The sequence below is a fragment of the Schistocerca cancellata genome, chromosome 2 (assembly GCF_023864275.1).
Source record: "Schistocerca cancellata isolate TAMUIC-IGC-003103 chromosome 2, iqSchCanc2.1, whole genome shotgun sequence".
Taxonomy (NCBI): Eukaryota; Metazoa; Arthropoda; class Insecta; order Orthoptera; family Acrididae; genus Schistocerca; species Schistocerca cancellata.
The window spans coordinates 632,652,441-632,666,763 of NC_064627.1; the positions used below are offsets into that span (position 1 = coordinate 632,652,441).

Genomic DNA, 14,323 nt, shown 5'->3' on the forward strand with positions numbered 1-14,323 from the left:
AAATACAGGAAAGATGTGAAAAATATTCGTACATATGATGAAACACACCAACAAAAATAGAATGTAAAAGTATACTGAAAGGAGATTGTTTATACAATATGCTAAAACAATACAGTGTGTATAACTGACAGTAGGGATAGGTAAGGTAGGACAAAAGTGCATCGGGGCAAAACAGTAGTGAGGAAGGATAAAATTATTTTATTATACGGATGATGACAACAAACAAAGTAGAAACATATTATAGACAAAATTATGTTAAACATGCAGTAACAATGAGATTAGAATGTGAAATCATCAGAGTTACATTGAAATGATAGTGTAGGTTTGGTGTATGTGCTTGTAAAGAGTTAGCAGGCAAAAAACAAATTCAATTTTTTACTTTTTATAGTAGCGTAAGTACATTTTTTAACTATTGGAATCAGACGAAAATCAAATGGGGCCAAGCCGGGAGTGTATGGAGGATGATCGATGACAGTGAACCCAAGACGTCGGATCGTTGCAGATGTCTGAACGCTCTTGTGTGGTCTGGCATTGTCGTGTTGAAGATGAGGGTGCTCCGTGTGTGGACGAACTCTTCGAATTCGAGGTTTTAGTCTCTTACGCACCAACATACCGACGTTACACTACTCCATGTTCCACGCTACAATTCAGAGCCCTCTAATGATAGAAGGTTGTAACTTGCATCAGGGAAGTACTCAACCACGTAACGAGTATGGCATGTATTACCTCAAATGATATTGAGAAAGACTATAATATTCGGAGGCATTACATCTCAGCTCACCCTCGTAAACTTCAGTACAAGCTCCGAAGAGTTACACGTTTAAAAATCTTCAAAGGTCTTCTGTGGATACAGTAGCCTGAACATATTCTTTTCTTTCTCTGGTTAATGTACGTTATGTGGAACTGATTCACATAAGAAAATATACCTAAACGCTGAAATTATTTCGATTACAAAGTTTCCGCTACGTTATTAATTTAATGTGGTATCTGGATGTTTATGGCAATATCAAATTTGCCCTTATAGAGCCGAATTCGGCAGGTCGAATAATACCTTCGAGATGTCCCTAAAGGAGAGTTTTTCGGACATTTTGTAAAGTATTTAAATTATCTAATAGGTATAGTCGGGAGCTCCATCGGGCTGAACACAGACTATAATATTTCTTTCGGAATACCTGCAACACCAGAAGACCGTAATGCGGCAACACCTGAAGTAACGTACGTTATGTGGAACTGATTCACATAAGAAAATATACCTAACCGGTGAAATTATTTCGATTACAAAGTTCCCGCTACGTTATTCATTTCATGTGGGTAGCTGGATGTTTATGGCAATATCAAATTTGCCCTTAAAGAGGCGAATTCGGCAGATTGAATAATGCCTTCGAGAGGGCCCTGAAGGAGAGTTTTTCGGACATTTTGTAACGTATTTAAATTATCTAGTACGTGTAGTCGGAAGCTCCCTCAGGTTGAACAAAGACTATAATATTGTTTTTAGAATACCTGTAACACCATAAGACCGTAATGCGGCAACACCTGAAGTGGATGGACGACTGATTCACGCACTAGTAGTTGAGACTGGACTTAATGCAACGTATTACTCATAAATAGCGGAAAGGTCCATTACTGTGCGAATAGACTGTTAGCTACAATTCATTGGAAATAGTAACAACCGAAAAGTAACTAGTAATAACAGTTCGTATCGATTTAACGTGGACTGTTCACATATAAGTAGTTGTAGGGAAAGAAAACAGTCTGTGATTCATTGAAAATTTCTTAAGAACATTTAATGTCGATTTTGTTCTCCACTGGTCCTAAGAACTGGTTAGAGGATGTCACCAGCATTGTTGATATTCTCTCCTCTTCATACAATATAGGCTTCCACAGCCGGCGTCTTCTTCAGTTAAAGCTCCCGGGCTGAGAGGTTGTAGTCAATGTATAAAACAGCTTCCTGACGGTGGATGTCGATTTTGCGCCAACAGAATGGTGACGCCATCCAGAGATAGTCGCAGAGTCGGCATCACGTGACGTTTGGTGGTGCCCTCTACGCGATTTATAAATGCGAGAGCCCCTCAAGCCTCGAAAGACGTTTCCCCCAGATGGAGATGAAAAGTCCGGAAGCAGTTTTACACATCGACCACGGCCTCTCAGGACGGAAGTTTTAACTGCAGAGGATTGTCTCGCCATTTTCTACTCGTGCTGGATGTGCGAGAGTTATGGTAACCGTGCTTGCCAACCGAGTAGTGAGAAATTTGTGCTCAGATTATTGGCCTTCTTGAATAGAATATCATCCCGAGTTACGGGATGGGCAACAAAAGGACCGCAGACGTGTAGTCGAGAAGGCTCTAGTCGATCCTTTCTTCAGTTGCTTTGTACAGTGACGATGCCTTTCTACCGGTGGATATCACGCCGTAAAGCGGTCATCACTGGCGCCAAGGCTTTATCAATAAACAGCGTCACTTTTCAATGTTTAATCTTGTGTACTGAACTTGCATGTGCTGACTGCTATTCGCTGTACTCGTCTTTGTCTGTGTTGTAATGCTGAACAATGCTAGTGCCATCATAACGTAACGATACCTGATGAAATGGGTTACAAAATATGGAAACGTGTAAGCATGTGACAGTATTTTAACTAACTTGAACAATTAGGAAGGCAACTTTATGAACTAAATAACCGATTCTATTGAATCCTTTGTTGTGTAATGTGGTGCTAAAATGCGTGACACCATAGCACGTGACTTGCACTTCTGACACACAATATAGCAGTAAAAAATGATACATAAATTAACCTAACGAATTCTGAAACAATAGATAACTCCCCTATTAATCAATGAACGCAGTCTGACTGAATAAATTTCCAACCAATGAGTACTACACCCGTGAATGTCAGTTTGCACTGTGACAAATGTCACTCTGCACTGTGAAAAATAAAACTGTCTGAATTTGAAATGAAATCTGAACTGAAATTCAATCAGCCTGATATGGTAATGAATTCTGAAAAGCAACAGCTAACAATAAACGATCTTACTACTTCGACTGTGCTGTAGCTGGCCCGAACAAATTTTAATGGCTTAGCTGTGTCAGCGGTAACTTAATGCACCTCATAGTGAGGAAAATAAAATATGAAACACTGCAGCGGGTGGGCTAAACAGGAAAGAAGAAGCCTTGCGAAGCGAAATGCAGGGATGTGTATTTACTCTGAACAGGACATGCTCCAGTTTTAAGGAACTGTATTCTACTTTTTGTGACGCGGCGATAAATATAATCAAAATATGTGAAAATTCTGAGTTCGCTACATAAATGAAAGTTATTTAAGGTTTAATAAGGTGTATCAATACAGCGACTTTTACAAAAATTATACTTTATAAAAAAGTTTCTTTGCCATGAACTTTACTGCAAATGGTAAAGGAGTGGTAAAACTAACTTTAGAAGCCATGTGAACTGTTAACTTCTGAACAATGAACTAACTAACCTGAACCAATAAATAAAAATTCCATGGAAAAACTTCACATTTACATGTACATGATTACACTGCGATTCACAATTATTTACCTATCAAAGGGTTCACTGAATCATCTTCAAGCTATTTCTTTACCATTCAAATCTCTAACAGAGAGCTATGATTTTTCTTATGTTACTATGCTGATCGTTCCTCCATATTTAGATGGGTGCCAACGAAATATTTTCACAATCTGAGGAGAAAGTGGGTGATTGATATTTCATAAGAAGCTGCTGCCCCAACGGAAGACGCCTTTGGTATAATGATAGTCACCCAACATCTGTGGCACTCTGTCCCCTATTTCGATATAGTACAAAATGAGCTACCATTATTTGAACTTTTTCATTTACCTCCGTCGATCCTGTCTATGAGGATCCCACAACTTATAGCAATACTGCAGAAGAGGACGTACAAGACTAGCGTAGGCAATCTCTTTAGCAGACCTGTTGCATTTTCCTAGTGTTCTGGCAATAAATCGCGGTCTCTGCTTTGCTTCACCCACAACTTTACGTATGTGATCGTTCCAGCTTAAGTTATTTGTAATTGTAATCCCTAAGAATTTTGTTGAATTTATGGCCTTCAGATTCATGCGATTTATGGTGTAACAGAAAATTAGTGGATTCGTTTTGGTACTCATGTGGATGACTTCACGCTTTTCATTATTTAGAGCGAATTGCCATTTTTCGCACCACACCAATATCTTGTCTAAATCGTTTTGAAATCCGTTTTGATCATCTGATACTTTATAAGACGTTAAATGACAGCATCATCTGCAAACAATCTAAGAATGCTACTCAGATTATCCCCTAAATTGTTTATGTAGATTAGGAACAGCAGAAGTCCTATAACACTTAGTTGTGGAAGGCCAGGTATTATTTCTGTTTTACTCGATGACTCAATTACTACGAATTGTGGCCTTTCTGACTGCAAATCACGAATCTAGTCGCATAGCTGAGACGAAAGTCCAAAAGCACGCAATTTGATTAAAAGTCACTTGCTAGGTACGGTGTCAAAAACCTTCTACAAATCTAAAGATACGGAATCAATTTGATATACCCTATTGATAGCATTCATTATCTCGTGAACATAAACAGTATTTTCTGAATACGTTTGTGCTGTTCGTCAATAAATCGTTTTCTTCGAGGTAACTCAATATTCGGACACAGTGTAAGTTCCAAAAGTCTACTGCATGTCGGCGTTAGCTATGTGTTTACGGATCTTTCAACGAGCGATCGATTGTATTTGATTGCTACATAAGGTGTTGTAGCATCAGCACACTCTGGAAGGGACCTGGTTGGTATACAGTCAGAACCGGTGGCCTTCCTTTTATTAAGTGATTTAAGCTACATTACTACACCGAGGATATCTATTTCTGAGTTACTCATGTTTGCAGTTGTTTTTGATTTGCATTCTGGAAAATGTACTTCGTCTTCTTTGGTGAAGTAATTTCGGAAAATTGTGTCTTTGGCAACTGCACATTAGTGGCACTGTCATCAGTAATATCTCCATTATTGTCGTGCGGTGAAGGTATTGATTGTGTTTTTACATTGGGGTACTTAGCAAACTACCGGAGTCTCTTTGAGTTTTCTGCCAGATTTCGGGACAGAGTTTTATTGTGGAATGTATTAAACGCATTTCGCACTGAATTTCGCGCTACATATCGAGCTTTTGTATAATTACACCAAACTTGAGGGATTTACATCTTTCTAAATTTGGCGTCCTTTTTTCGTTGCTTCTGTAACAGTGTTCTCACCTGTTTTGCGTACGATGTGGGATCAATACCATCTCTTATTGATTTATTTGGTATTTGTCTCTTAATAGCAATCGATACTAATTCTTTGAATTTAAACCGCATCTGGTCTACGCTTACATATTCATATTGGAAGGAGGGGGACTATCTCTTAGGAAGACCTCAATCGAATTTTTATCTGACTTTTTTAGTAACTGTATTTTGCGTTTACCTTTGGTAGGTTTGGATGTTAATCTGTTCGGTCTCGCTACAACAACCTTGTAGTCGGTATTCCGTCATAATTATCCCTATTTGCTCACAATTATTTGTTGCTATGAGACCAACTGTGTTTTCGCAACCATTTACACTTCAAGTGGACTCCTGAACTAAATGTTCAAAATAATTTTCTGACAAAGCAATCAGAACAATTTCTAACGAAGTTTTATTCCTACCTCCGGCTTTAAAGACGTATTTTCGCCAACATTTTGAGGGTAGATTGAAGTCACCCTCAACTGTACCTATATGAGTGGAGTACTCATTCTAAATGATCCAAGTTTTCTTTAAATGTTCAGTAACTATATCATCTGAGTCGGGGAGTCGGTAGAAGGAACAAATTAGTAATAGATTTCGCTTATCAAGTATAACCCTTACCCTTACTAACTCACAGGAAGTATCTACTTCGATTTCACTACAAGACAGATTACTTCCGAAAGCAATAAACACTCCATCACCAACACTATTATGCCTATCCTTTCTGAACACGACTAGATGTTTTGCCAAAATTTCGGCTGGACAAATTTTCGGCTTTAGCCTGATTTCAGTGCCTATAACAATTTGAACTTCAGTTTTTTTGTTTTATATTTGAGCGCTGGTTCTTTTTGAACGTAGCTGCTATTGTTTATAACTTCAGCTCCGATTTTGGTAGTGTTGAGCCACAGCCATGCAGTATGTTTTGATTGAATAAACCGCCATTTTACTGTGTATTACTGTATTTACCTTCTGTACTGTCTAGATTTCGGCTTTTATACCATTATAAAGAACAATGCTAAAAGTTCTTAGACCGCTAACATATCACATCTGTTACGTCAGTGCAGAGGATGTAAACGAGACTAACACATGCCTTTAAGATGTAACTGACAGTTACATCTTAAAGGCATGTGTTAGTCTTGTTTACCTGCTTTGGACTTCTTTGGACTTCATCTAAGACCTTTTGGTATTGTACTTGACAGTTGTATAAGAGCCAAAACCTAAATATTACAGACGATAAATGCAGTAATATAAAGTCAAATGGCGGTTCATTCATCAAAAATTATTTCTTTGTCTACTTTCCTCTGTCTGTTCTACACCCTTCTGTTTTCACGCCCTTTCTGTAGTTTTCTGAGACGCTCTAACCTAACAACCGCTTAGTCAGATCCATACAACCGCCGCTACCCGAGTAGCCGCTTCCTGCTTATAATGGACTCCTGGCCTGTTTAGTGGAACCCGGAAACGCAGGAGCTTTTGGCGCAAATCGAGGAATTTGCTGTCTACACGGTCGCAGAACCATCTGAGACTCTGATTGAGACTCTCCAGTCGACTGTGTACCAAAGGACAAAGGTTGGTTCTAGCTACGACACTACACATGGCGAGCTCCACCTTCATCTCGCAGGCAAGAGTGGCAGTCTAGACGCAAGAAAACAATGTGAATCTTTTCCAATCTAAAGCGACGCACGTCGTTTGTTCCGACATGAGGCACCACCTGCAGTTGGCTGCAGCGACACACATCGTTTGTTCCCACATGAACAGCCACCTGCACTTGGCTGCACCCTATGCTCTTTACGGCTTTCGTAAGCACTCTTACCACATCTGGAATGACTCCCCATGGTATATACATAGAGTGATCACTGGATTCATTCCCCACCTTGGCAACCACGTCGTTAATACCTCATTTCATTGGATCTCCCTATTACCAGTAGATCCACCCTCTATGAATGCCCAGACCTTTCAGGCCGAGAGGCCTCCTTTGGAACAGGGCAAGCGATCTGATCTGGCTAACGGACTTGGCCAGCCATACATAGCACACAAAACCTGTTTCGCAAACGAGTCGTAGTGGCCTTCCCTCTTTTTACTACCTGCCTCTCCCTAGAGCGACCACCCACTCGCCCACTGGAATGGGGTCAACGTCAGTGCTGGCAGTAAGCAGGGAAGTCGCATCTATGGACTGATCAAGGGGATACGTGAGAACTGCTGGACATTTCCCAGATCTCCACGCCCCCCCCCCCCCCCCTCCCCTGCGTCCTCAGTGGAGCCCACTGGCACTAAGCTCAAGCTGTGTGACGAACTCAGCTGCCTGGAGCTGTGCGCAGAGAGTCACCGCCTCATTTTTCATCTGAACACAGCGGTCACTGTACACTACACAGTTATTAGAATGGTGGACTGTGCCTTGTAAGCACACAAACAAGCAAGAAATCGAGGAAGTAAACTATTATATACACAGATAATTGAAAATAATTCGCTTCTGCAACAGCAATGGCAGGCGGGCTCTCTCATCGACGGTGTAACCTTATATTATTCAAACACATCATAACTATGCGCAACCAAGCAGTGCAACAACAACATCACCTCAGATCTTCGCCTGTCAAATTAATCTTTACCGAATCGTATTCTATAATTCTTTATCCTCTGTATCTTTATATCTTTTCTCTGCAGCTAACTCAGACCGCTCAGTAGCATAGACAACATGACTTAAAATAGTAATTAGCTCTAACAATCAATCCAAAAAAATGTTCAAATGGGTGTGAAATCTTATGGGACTTAACTGCTAAGGTCATCAGTCCCTAAGCTTACACACTACTTAACCTAAATTACCCTAAGGACAAACACATACAGCCATGCGTGAGGGAGGACTCGAACCTCCGCCGGGACCAGCCGCACAATCCCTGACTGCAGCGCCCTAAACCGCTCGGCTAATCCAGCTCGGCGCCACACTTTCTTCTATTGCAATATTTCGTGTTTTTTGTCTTTCAGCTTCCGACAACAGCCAATGCCAAACTGTATCCGGTCATGGTGTGGATTCATGGAGGTGCGTTTACGATGGGCTCTGGAAACTCGGAATTTTATGGACCTGAACACTTGCTGGAACACGATGTTGTGCTGGTGACAATCAATTACCGCTTGGGTGTGCTAGGTGAGGCCACTGAATTCTTCTATGTAGACGCTATGTGGTTTAGTACAACTGTTGTACTAGCCACTGACACTGTGCTCATAACACTATGTTATCACCTGTTTGTCTTGCAGGTTTCTTATCAACTGGAGATGAGGTAATCCCTGGGAACGCTGGTCTCAAAGATCAAGTGATGGCCCTCAAATGGGTCAAGAATAACATCGCCAACTTTGGAGGAGACCCACAGAATGTCACAATATTTGGCGAGAGCGCTGGCGCGATTTCCTGCCATTTGCTACAAATCTCTCCTGCAGCTAAGGGTTCGTCGTTATAACTTTCTGCTTTCCTAGCTGAAATGGTCATTTCTCATGGGTCAGCCCTTGAAAATTTCCTTAATATGCATTTCGTCATGATACGACGTGGGGCGAAGTCTTAGGCGCTTATCACTGTGCCTGGTTGTGCATTGGTAAGATACTGGACTGCTTCTACGTCGTATGGTGGTTCGAATCCCCGTATGGCCAACCAGGTTAAGCTTTTCTACGATTTTCGTTAATGGCTTAGGACAAGCCCGAAGATGGTTCGTTTGATAAGATACTGCGATTTACCATCCCTTCGTTTATTATAACCATCTCAAGCCTCGTCTGCATTGTTGACGGACGGTCCTTTTTTCAGTCGCGTAGTTATCAGACTCATTGAGCTACAAACGATGTGTTGCTTGCGAGCTAAATGTTACTACTTATTGCATCACTGATTAGTCAACAAATGAGTTACCGACAAATAAACATGAATTGTTGCCCAAGCTACTCTGTTAAAACGGTCTTATAAGGACTGTCAGTCTCTTGGCTCAAATGGTTCAAGTGGCTCTAAGCACTATGGGACTTAACAGCTGAGGTCATCAGTCCCTTAGACTTAGAGGACATCACACATATCCATGCCCGAGGCAGGAGTCGAACCTGCGACGGTAGCAGTTGCGCGGTTCCGGACTGAAGCGCCTAGAACCGCTCGGCGACAGCGGCCGGCTGACAATCTCTCTTTGAGCCGAAAGACAAGGTTAAAAGAGTGACCACTTCAACCAGTTCCCAGCTGAACTCATCAGCAGATGCAGAGTTCTCAAGATGTCGAACAGTTGCCGCCGAAATATTGAATCGAGTTGATTTTACGATCCGGCAGCAAACCCGAAGAGGTTTTCAAGACTTATTACGCCGGGAAAGCCTGTGATGTCAACTAGTGATACAATCGCAGCAACACTAAATGAGGTAAGAGTATGTTGGTCTGACCAAAGGTATGAAAAAGTACGTCGTTGAAAGTCAAGGTACCACATCTAATTGGCACATAATTTCCAGAGAATTCTCCATCTATACATAACACGATAACAAAGCCATACGTCACATAAAAACCAGAATGCGTCAGGTTTCCACGGTAAACCGTTCATTCGTTTTAACTAGTCCGTCTCTTCCGACAAAACCATTTCCTGTTAGTAGCTCCATGGTCTAATGTGGGCCTTTGCCGACCAGTCACTCGCGCACTATCCATGCTGCAACACCGATCGATGTGGCGTAGTGGTTAACACAGTGGACTCGCACTCTCGAGGCCAGTGATTCAGTTCAACATTCGACTATTGAGATTTAGATTTTCTATCGTTTCCCTGAATACGAGTCCAGGCAAATTCTGGGATGGTTCCATGGAAGGGACGCGGCTGATTTCCTTCTCCTTTCGTTACTAGCCTGAGCTGGTGCTCAGTCTCTAATGACCTCGTTATTGACGGAACGTTAAGATCTAAGCCTTTACTTGTTTCTAAGCCGCACACAGCACTACAAAAATTTTAAAAAAGCTCTAAGCTCCATGTAAACTTTCCGTACCGACATAAAATCTTTCATATTTACTCTGTATCAGTAACATCCGACTTCAGAACATGTAAAAGTTTCAGTTAGGGCCTACGTCCAAGAGGGTCTACAGCTATCCTCTTACATCTGGGATCACAGACCGATGGACACTCGTACTCATGACCACCAAGTATCTCGCAAATTGTTTTTCACTCCATAACTAAACAGTGATTGACTTTAAAGACAAACGCTGTGTTGTTGATTTGTTACCCCTTTTTCCAGCAAAGAACACTAGTCTTGTAAATGCTGTCTACTTTCAGAATTTTTGGAACTCTTATTTCCCACTTACGCATCATCGGTAGAAAGCTTCTGACCAGTATGTGAGCTTACGTCGAGACCAGTAGCTTTCCCAATAGTCTGTCACAGGGTAAAGGTCTCTTTTGTGATGACTACAACATTATAGTCAGTGAATGAAGTAAAACTCCCTGCTGATGGTGACGAATCCCTCAACGAGGTTTACTGTTGTAACCGCGACCGGAACGGTCACGGGGTGGCCGTGAACGAAACCGCGGCGGGACCGAACAGGAGCGGCCCGCGAACAAACAAGATGGACGAACTGGAAACGATGGACACGCACAACGACAGACGACTGAACAAGACACCAAGAACAACAACATGCAAGAAGCAAGCGAAAACCTCTCGAAATCAACAATGTCCACTAGTACACAGAAATAAGGAGAGTAAACACGATGTCTGTTAGCGAGATGTCGAGAGACTCACGCGAATATCAGACTGCCTCGCTGAGTGAGAGGCAGGCGCTTCAATACATGGTAGGGTACGTCACGGGCCATTAGCGCGTGCAGCCGCGGCTTACGGCGCGACGGCTGCAGAGAACTCTGGTGGTAATCGAGGTCACTGCCATCTGGCGCGGATTCTAAGCCCGCAGCGCTCGGTACCAGATTTTCTATTGGGCAGTGTGCAATAAAGTGACATTTAAAATAAAGAAAAAATTCTCTGGAACACCAGTTTGAAGAGCGAAAATGACACTTTCAAAATTAATGTAGATGATACCTCCACAAACTCCGAAACATATTTCCTAGGAATGGATTCTGATTACCATTTGAACTCATGTGAACACACAGAGATACTTGGAAAAAAGAATCTTATCAACATGAAATGTCCTTGCTGTCCTGTCTTCAGTTTGTAAAAGCCAGTGTCTTTTAAGTGTGCAAAGTTCGTACATGTACTCAGTTCTTACCTATGTAACTTCTTCATGGAGAACAAATACCCAAAATATGTACACATTTGTCAAAATACAGAAAGGGGACTTATAGTAAGAAACTACAACAATCGCATTCAGTATAAAGATATGCTAAAAAGAGTGGGACCTTAGCTGCATCAGGGGAGTACATTTACCACTCAGTGATGTACATCAAAAATAGCTCATGGAACCAGATCTAAACTGAAGTTACGTTTACCAAGTGAGAATAAAATTCAAAACAGGGCTTTCTAGCAAGGAATATAATGGAACCGTAAATATTTGCTGGTGAGATTAGAGAGATTACCATACAACTTCACTGAGAAGAAAGCAAGTTTGGATGTGACTGTAGAATTTTTTATTGCGTGCAATGAACGGTTCTTTAGGCAAAGCAGAATAAGAATGCGGTAATAATTGTAGCACAAATAAATAGCAAACAGCTCTGTTAAACCATATCGCGCCACATTTCGGCAGTATAACTTCATTTTTCTCTCCTGTAATCTTTACGCCGAAGCGCTGAAGTGAGTAATACTAACATCTAATCTCTTTCTGAGATCAAAATACTACTCGTTAAATAAAGACAATGACTCAGTTTTTTAGGCAGACAAGTGGGAAGCTGAGGTACTCGAAATGAAAACAAAACATGATCGTTACGGTCCTGTTGTCAGCGGACTGTTTTTATATAGTGTGCCCAGTGAATGGTTTTGAGAAACGGATGAACAGTGTATTATTAGCTTTTTACATTCTGAACTATCTTCATAGTAAGAATATATAAAGAAAACAGTATTGCACAGCAGTGATAAATCGAACGAGTTCGTACAAATTTTTTTAATTGGCAGCCCTTTTGTTTAGGGAGCGTAGAAGCAATGATCCCCCAAGGTGGTCATCCTTATCTGTGATAAACTGCTCCATACCAATCCGGGGATGTATCCTACAACAATGCCAAACTAGACCTGTAAGTGTGTTAAAGCTTGCATGTATGAATTACGTTTTTGAGATGAAGTGATGGCACTTTGCGGAAAATACAAGAACTGAGGGGGTGCTTAAAAAAGTTGCAAAAGCTATAAATTCTAACTTGATCTTCAGGAAAAGGTGTCAGATACGTAACGGTAGCTTTAGTTTCTGACTGTGCAACAAACAAAACAACGAAAGCAAGAGATATTCTCTTTCAACGCACTATACAAGTTTATACGTCTTCTGGAACGTCAGATGGTCCGAGATCTACGAGGGTTGTCCAGAAAGTAAGTTCTTATCGGTCGCAAAATGGAAACCACAGTGAAAACCAGAAACGTTTTATTTACAACAGTTAGGTACACCTTCCATCTACTTCCCTACATAGCCGCCGCTCCACCTTCGAGAGTTGTCATAGTGTTGTTTCAGCTACCCAATATTCTCATCGTAGAAAGAAGCCGACCGTGCTTTTGGCCAGTTATCTGCACTGGTCTGCAGCTAGTTTTCTGTGGAAAAATTTTGTCTTCATAGCCAGTGGTTCTTGTGAGCAGAGATGAGACTCAGGGGGAGCAAATTAAGGACTTTATGGTGGGTGATCAAACACTTCTCATCGGAAAAGCTGCAGTTGCGTGTTCATTGACCCTGCAGTGTGTGGCCGAGAATTGGCATGAAGAAGGAACTGCTTGACGGTTGTGTCATGTAGATTGCATGACACAGGCGAAACCATGTAACCAGGCTCTCATACTCGGCGGCAGACGCTATTCCCTACCCATCTTTACGTGGTCACTGTGTAACCTCCCCCTCACTTTCCGACCTTAATGACAGTGAAAAATGAAACCGCGTGTACCTAATGGGAGTTTTGGAAAAGCAATCGTCACCGAAGTTAACCTGTCGGTAAAGAGGGAGGAAAGGGTTACATCTAAATGAAAGGAAATGTGCTAATGAAACTAGTGGAAATTAATTTTGAAAAGGGGTAAAGTTAATAAAGAAAGTAAATGTGCAGCCGTTACGTTAACAATTAACTAGCGGTAATTAGGTATTTGAGATTTGGGGGAAATCACGGTCGCCAGTCCTAAGGACAATTACTATAGTAACTGAAAAAGAAAGGTTATTACACATATAACTAGCACTAGAAGCGTAGCAACTGAAGGTTGACACGTGTAGTGTGAAAACTGAAAGTTTGTCAGAAGTAATAAATTTCGCTACACCCTGACTTAATTTAGCAAAGAATTAATAAAACCGGAAAATCGAAAGTTAATTTAGTGACTGAAGTTAATAGTGAGCTTTCTTTCTGAAGCACATCGAAATTCAGTAAAATACGGTTAGTCTTGGACTACCTCAACAATCATTTCAAAAAACTACTTGAATCTACGCAATTTGGAAATAAGAGATTTAACTTTGAACTTGAATTAAATGATTCTGAACAATTAACAATAGTAAAATTTAGTACGTACCAAGCTGAGCTGCAGTCACAGGTAAGCTAAAATACCATAACAAAACTCGCACTCTTAATTTGTGCTTGTGTAATCTGAATATTGTAGCCAGCTAACTGAACTTTGAAATTAAAGCAGTGAAATAGAATTAGCTATATTACTTTAGTGCTGGCGTTTAAATTTCAACGACACTCGGGTTCATTTCGGAAAAGGAAGGGACCCTGCTTGGTAATGCAATTGGGACAATGAGCAACAAAGGTTCATGCTAAGTTGCTGTTATTATAGTTACGAAAATGGTACAGTTTGAAAAGCTGAGGTCTGCCATACAGTTCTAAAATTTTACTTGCTTCCAGTCTTCCTTGATGGTTGATTGAAGGTTTGAAGCCGTCGATCGAGGAGGTGGCGACAGTCACTCATTGTCGGCCGTCGCTGTTGCAGAAGCTGGATGTTGGCGCGCCTTCTTCTCGACACGGTCACCAGACGAAACGGGC

General features: G+C 41.3%; 1 protein-coding gene across 1 annotated transcript in view; it reads left to right on the forward strand.

The window, feature by feature from the left end:
* LOC126162297 (juvenile hormone esterase-like) overlaps nucleotides 1–14,323 on the forward strand; it is a 71,102-nt gene that overhangs the window by 25,256 nt on the left and 31,523 nt on the right. Inside the window, exons 3-4 of the mRNA XM_049918716.1 lie at nucleotides 8,232–8,391; nucleotides 8,502–8,687. Of these exons, the coding sequence (XP_049774673.1) occupies nucleotides 8,232–8,391; nucleotides 8,502–8,687 (346 nt within the window). The remainder of the gene's footprint in view (nucleotides 1–8,231; nucleotides 8,392–8,501; nucleotides 8,688–14,323) is intronic.